At 37.7% G+C, this 6,176-nt stretch overlaps 1 protein-coding gene across 1 annotated transcript; it reads left to right on the top strand.

The window, feature by feature from the left end:
- Positions 1-323: 323 nt before the first annotated feature.
- On the top strand, positions 324-3,130 carry LOC101292778 (serine/threonine-protein kinase HT1-like). Its single transcript, XM_004293966.1, has 3 exons — positions 324-1,641; positions 1,887-2,342; positions 2,664-3,130. The coding sequence occupies exons 1-3, from the start codon at positions 778-780 to the stop codon at positions 2,961-2,963; spliced, it is 1,620 nt and encodes a 539-aa protein (XP_004294014.1). The 5' UTR covers positions 324-777; the 3' UTR covers positions 2,964-3,130.
- Positions 3,131-6,176: the final 3,046 nt, after the last annotated feature.

The following is a 6,176-nucleotide window of genomic DNA, read 5'->3' as shown; positions in this document are numbered from 1 at the left end:
AAATAAATTGAATATGAATTATTGACTTTTCTTGTGTGATGTCGTGGTTTTTGTATCTGGGTATTCTTTTATTCTGTATTATCAGGATTGTTTTATGTATTTCTGCCGTGGTTGACGGGGGTTGTAATCATGGGTGTCTATTAGTTTGTCAATATAATTGAGTGCTTCTATTATTTTTAAATTTTTAAATTTTAATTATTGACGAGTTTATTGGTTTTGTTTAACAGTGTAGGATTTTTCCGGGCTTTTACGGAAGGTGGTGTTTGACTTTGAAACCGATACAAGTTTGTTTTTTTTTTTTTTTTTTGAAGAGGTTGGAGGGTTTGGTGGTGGTGCTATATGGGTCCTCATATAATTATCATTATTCTTTGTTAGTGTAATTTGATTAGAGGTTTTGTTTTGATGGGCTATGGTGGGATTCAGGGAATTATGGTTCTGATGGAGATGAGAATAAGGTTTGTTTCACCAGCTCTGGTTTCTTGACGTGTGTGTGTTTGAATGCTTTCCTGGTTTTAGCACATAAGCATAAAGAATTAAAGTTTGAATCTTTATTCAGCTTTGTGAGACTAGTTTGTTGTTGTGGTTGTGAATGGGATTGAGGAGATTTGGTGTCTCAAACTGTGTATTAGTATTAAGATTGTTTGAGGTGCACCAAGTTTGTTGTGACCCTTCTCAGTTTGAGGAGGAGGAGGAGGAGAAGAAGAAGATTAAGGAAGTGGTTTTGTGGGCATAAGAGGTTTAGTTCTTGGTGTTTTGGGAGTTACTGGGAAGGACATAATGGAGGAGGAGGCTTATTCATGGATTAGGAGAACGAAATTCTCCCATCGGTTTGATTCGCATCGTCATGATGATTCAAGATTGGCCTCAATTCCTTTAACCTTTCTAGATTTTCAGAAAGAGCAGAAGATGGCAGGGTTGAAGTCAAGGCCTGTAGCAGCAGCAGCTCCTACTAGGCAGAAGTCGACCCCCAGTAATTCAACGATTCGGAGGAACAGTTGTGTGTCTTCACCTACTAGGCAGAAGTCGAGCCCCAGTAATTCAATGGTTCGGAGGAACAGTCGTGTGTCTTCACCTATTGGTCGACCTCTAACTGTCAACAAGCAGAGATCTTTGTCTCCTTTGCCGCAGAGCAACCTTAGTGATGTGTTTAAGGAAGCTCAGACCGAAACAAAGAGGTTTTCAACACCACACCCTAGGAGAATACAATCAGATAAGGGAATTATGGGAAAGTTGTTCAGGAAGGAATCACATGCCAAGGGATCACATCTGGCGCATTCAAATTCGAATACTAGCCCTCTCAGGCACTTGGCTTCAATGAAAGTCAGTGATAAGTCATGCAAATCAAAGAGGAAGGAATCTCCTTGGGCCAAGTATTTTGATCATGGAGGTGGGAGAGTTAATGCGGTGGATGCTGCAGATGAATATAGTGTTGATTTGTCAAAGTTGTTTCTTGGTCTTAAGTTTGCTCATGGAGCTCATAGCAGGCTTTATCATGGGATTTACAATGAGGAAGCTGTCGCAGTTAAGATCATCAGGGTACCGGAAGATGATGAAGGTGGAGAGTTGGCAGCTCGATTGGAGAAACAATTTAACAAAGAGGTCAATCTTCTTTCTCGCCTCCACCATACAAATGTCATAAAGGTAATTGAATTTTCTTGCCCCAACTTTCATCTATCATTAGTTTTTTTAGTTTTCCTTTAATCATGCTTCTGGCTCATAAAATCTTGTGTACTGATCAATGAATTATAGACTTTAGACATGATTAGGTCGTGCTCAGTCATTGTTGGGAATGATCATTATTTTTCTTCTGGGTCTAATTGTTGGGAATGAATGGAGGTTGTGGAGATGGATTGCTGATATTTTGATTCGTTGATTCAATGAAACAGTTCGTTGCAGCTTGCCGAAAGCCTCCTGTTTATTGTGTGGTCACAGAATATTTAGATGAGGGTTCCTTGAGGGCTTACTTGCACAAACTTGAGTGCAAATCTCTTCCTCTAGAGAAGCTAATTGCCATTGCCTTGGACATTGCACGGGGGATGGAATACATCCACTCACAAGGAGTCATTCACCGGGACCTCAAGCCTGAGAATGTTCTTATTGATAAAGACTTTAGGCTGAAAATTGCTGATTTTGGCATAGCATGTGAGGAGGTATACTGTGATTCGATGGCTGATGACCCTGGAACTTACCGTTGGATGGCCCCTGAGATGATTAAGCGCAAATCCTATGGGCGAAAGGTCGATGTCTACAGTTTCGGACTCCTTTTGTGGGAACTAGTAGCTGGAACAATCCCTTACGAGGAAATGAATCCCATTCAAGCTGCTTTTGCAGTTGTGAATAAGGTATGTCAGTAGAGTACTTTTTTGAGGGATCTTTGCTTTCTTAATTCATAGTTTTATTTTTCCATTCATCATGCATAAAATGCATCTGAACTAATATAATTTACATGTCCTCGTTTATTTGTCTGCATTGTGAAGTTTAGTCTTTGTTGTGGGGGTAATATTGAAATGAGTTTGCAGCAGGTTAGGAATTGTTGCATTGCTTCATTACTTTGCAGATATTATGCTCAAATTTATTGTCATCTCGTAAGCTTGTATCCACTTTTTTTGGTTTAATCAAGTTTCTTGTTGAACACATTCTAAGATATTATGTATTATATTCAGAATTTGAGGCCAGTTATTCCAAAGGGCTGTCCACCTGCTATGCGAGCCTTGATCGAGCAATGCTGGTCGTTGCAGCCAGATAAAAGACCCGAGTTTTGGCAGGTTGTAAAGGTGTTAGAACAGTTTGAGTCTTCCCTTGCCCAAGATGGAACACTGACACTTGTACAGAATTTGACTTGCCAAGATCATAAGAAGAGGATGCTTCACTGGATCCAAAAGCTTGGTCAGCATCCAAATAGTTCACCCAAGCTTGGCCAGCATCCACATAGTACACCCATGCCTAAACCCAAGTTCTCTTAAGTGTGTTTCTTATGACCTGCTTTTGTAGTGGTACCGGGTCAAATTGTAATTAAAGAAAGGTTCGTTTTCTAAGCCTTTTTATTTGTATTCCTCCTATGTCACATTCATGTGGAACAGTTTGAAAGTGATTAATAGCAATTGGTAGGCATGCTTTAAAGTAAAGCAAATATCTTTCCCACATAATACACAACAATGATCATCACCTTAGCATATTTTGACCTTTACATTTTTATATTGTAATATCTTCTGTTGCTGGGTCATCAATTTAGCACATTTTGACCTCTTACCACACATGTCTATGGCATTTCCGGGTTATGTTGCTGGTTTGAAACTCCAGGATAATTCACATCGTATTTTATACGCATGTTATGTTCATGAATCATATGATGGATAAGCAGTTTACAACTCCTTGTTCTATTGGTTTCTTCAAGTCTGATTGATATTGTTCTTACTAGCCATTTTGGATTGGAATTCTTCACCTATTGACCACTCATTCCATTGGTTTTTTAAAGTCTAATTGTCATTGTTCTTACTAGTCTTTTCTAATTGGAATTCATCACCTGCCCTTTTCTGTAGCAGAATTATTTGGTGCTCTGTTTCAGTTTCTTTATATTGCCTTCCCCAGCTGTCAAATTTGATTTTCTACCTTCGAACCTTCACACGTCTCTCCGCCATTCTTTTGTTTTTGTTTCCGGCAAAGGAAGGATTCAAACTTTGATCTCTTTTTAAGCAATTTATTAGAAGGTAAATATCTCGAAATAAGTAGCACCCTAAGTAGTTCCCTCTTCTTTCCCATACACGGTTTTGATCACAGGATGTGCTAGGCTTACATGTCTTAGGTCACATAATGCACGACAAGACTAGTGTGTTGAATTATAGGTGCAAAAAAAAATCTGTGGTCTTTGGAAAGGATAGGTTGGTTAAGGACATGTTGTGACATTAATTCTCACAACGTTCTTGTGTGTGTTTCATTGCCCTTTGCGAGTTGACACAGCTGGATTTGGTCCTGTCATGTAAAGAGGTTACATCCCCTTATGGAGTTGATACACTTATTGATGAGATTTGACACATTTCTTCCAAAGTCCCAATTCAGAATTTAGGTGCATTGCATAGAATGGGCGTCTCTGCTTTATTGCTTTTTTGCTAATTGTATCCGTGATCTTTTCTCATCCCCTCTTTTTCTTTTAGAGGGAAAGTCGCCTTCAAGCTAGTCTTCGTTTTCTAACTATAGATAGATGCATGTGGAACTCACTATCACTGATAGATTAGGGCAATATGAAGTGTATCTAATCTACGGATAATCGGGTGATTAGAATCAATATCACATGTCAGCTCTCAAGAAACGTTTCAAGAAAAAGATTTACAAATTCCCGATTGTTCGTAACAGGCTTCCATGTATCAAATGTTTAAGAAAAAACTCGGGCGTTAAATAGTAAATCAAAAAAGTATACTGGTCAATATTATAGAAAGAAAATCTCTTTATTTTATTCGTTACATTCATGTCCGCTCAGAGATTTTCCATGCGTATAAATATCTTAGCCTGAAACCAACATCATAACTTTGATTTGTATGCATTGAAACTGGTCGATTGCACTATAAATACCGATCAACCGTGAACATGGGGGTGCTATATTTTCGTTTGTCAAGACCTTGTTTGGACAAGTTTTTGATGTGTCGTCCATTTGTGTGTGTATGAATGAAACTTGTTGAATAAGAGTGTGGAAAAATTGTGGTCCATTAGCAAGTGAGATGCCTCTCTTCTTTTGACAAGATCAAATTACAGGTAGATAATCAAGCAAGCAAGCAATTCCTAGCTCCCCAGTTTCATTTCTATAAGCTTGATGGTTAATTTATGTGTGAAATAATTGTTTGGGCCGTGTCGGAGTTCTTCTATGGAGGGCCCTAGAGGGCAAATGTGTCACGATCTACAGGCAAGGCCCAGTTGAGTTATTGGGATCAGGCTCGGGAAAAGTGAAATTTTGGGTAGGAAGGATCTCGTTTAACAGTGCAAAGAAACACTACACAATCATTACAATGTATGTTTCATCTCTTTCGACTTTTATGCTATTTAGAGACTTTTCCTAAAATAAAAATTTGCCATTTAGAAAATTGAAAACAACAGGGATCGAAATTTTCATATAGCAGTATAGCACAAATTCTAGTTATTGAAAACAACGAGAAATGAGATATCAAAATAGAAAAGGTTAGTCGAGTTGATAAAATAATCTAAGATTCAATTCCATAAGACTATAATCAACTAACAATAGATGAAATGACCCGACTCTTATAAGATTATAGACAAGGTCTCTATTTTATCATTTAGGTAGAAATATATTCCTGAGGTCTGATAGGCGATTATGAAAAAAGAATAGGAATACGCCCTTTCAGCTTTTGGTCAATAGGAGTAATTCTTCCCTTCTAGTAGGTGAATCAGCCTTTAAATAAGATGAAGAGTCACGCTATATATAACTCCTTTGTTTGCCGCTATCTATTTCATCACTTAATTGCCTTATCTTTTATTTTTCTGTTATAAACCGACCGTTTGTAATTAGAATCTTCTCGCGTTCCGATCGGATCAGCTGAAAAGGGGTGTTCCCACGACTTTGTTTTATAGTTGTGCTGGGAAAAAAAATTGGTATTATTAGGCGAAACTTTAGAAGAAGAATATCAAGAGAGGATGATGAGATCTGGATGAAATTATAGTGAATAGCAGTAGGTAGGGTCTAAAACCCTAAACACGAACCATCCGAGAAGAAGTGGCTAAATACAAGAAAGGAATTTTCAGCATAAGCACCTCCAAACTTCTCGATCCAATTTTGTGGTTACTTCATATAGAAAGTGCACGTCTACCTACCAGATAATATTAGTTAATTTTTTTTTGTTAATTACAAATCATTATTGTTGGGGAAGAATTGACTATATAATTAAGCAGTAAGTCTAAGTCTTGGTCATTGCATTATCAGAACTGTTATTAGTGGCTGACCATTCGATTCCGATCAAATCAACTTTAGTGCGAAGAGTCCAGAGATGGGGACCTTGATGCTCAATTGCTCACTTTCCGAGCTTTGCCAACAAAAATTGACAGAATCACCATGAATAGTAACTATTTCCAAAAGAAAATTAGATAGTAACTATTTCTTCAAATTGTACTTTTACTTTTTCTCTTCACAACGTTGAATGAGATATAAATTTACGTTTTAAATGATCTTAAGA

This window comes from Fragaria vesca, linkage group LG3, assembly GCF_000184155.1.
Source record: "Fragaria vesca subsp. vesca linkage group LG3, FraVesHawaii_1.0, whole genome shotgun sequence".
NCBI classification, from domain to species: Eukaryota; Viridiplantae; Streptophyta; class Magnoliopsida; order Rosales; family Rosaceae; genus Fragaria; species Fragaria vesca.
The sequence above is the reverse complement of the archived record's forward strand: the minus strand, read 5'-3'. Positions and strand labels throughout refer to the sequence as shown.

What these genes read in the sequence shown, in the direction of transcription:
- LOC101292778 (XM_004293966.1), top strand. Translation starts at nt 778, where the DNA reads ATGGAGGAGGAGGCTTATTCATGGATTAGGAGAACGAAATTCTCCCAT. An exon ending in ACCATACAAATGTCATAAAG is followed by an intron (nt 1,642 to 1,886) that starts GTAATTGAATTT and finishes TCAATGAAACAG; the next exon opens with TTCGTTGCAGCTTGCCGAAA. An exon ending in CTTTTGCAGTTGTGAATAAG is followed by an intron (nt 2,343 to 2,663) that starts GTATGTCAGTAG and finishes TATTATATTCAG; the next exon opens with AATTTGAGGCCAGTTATTCC.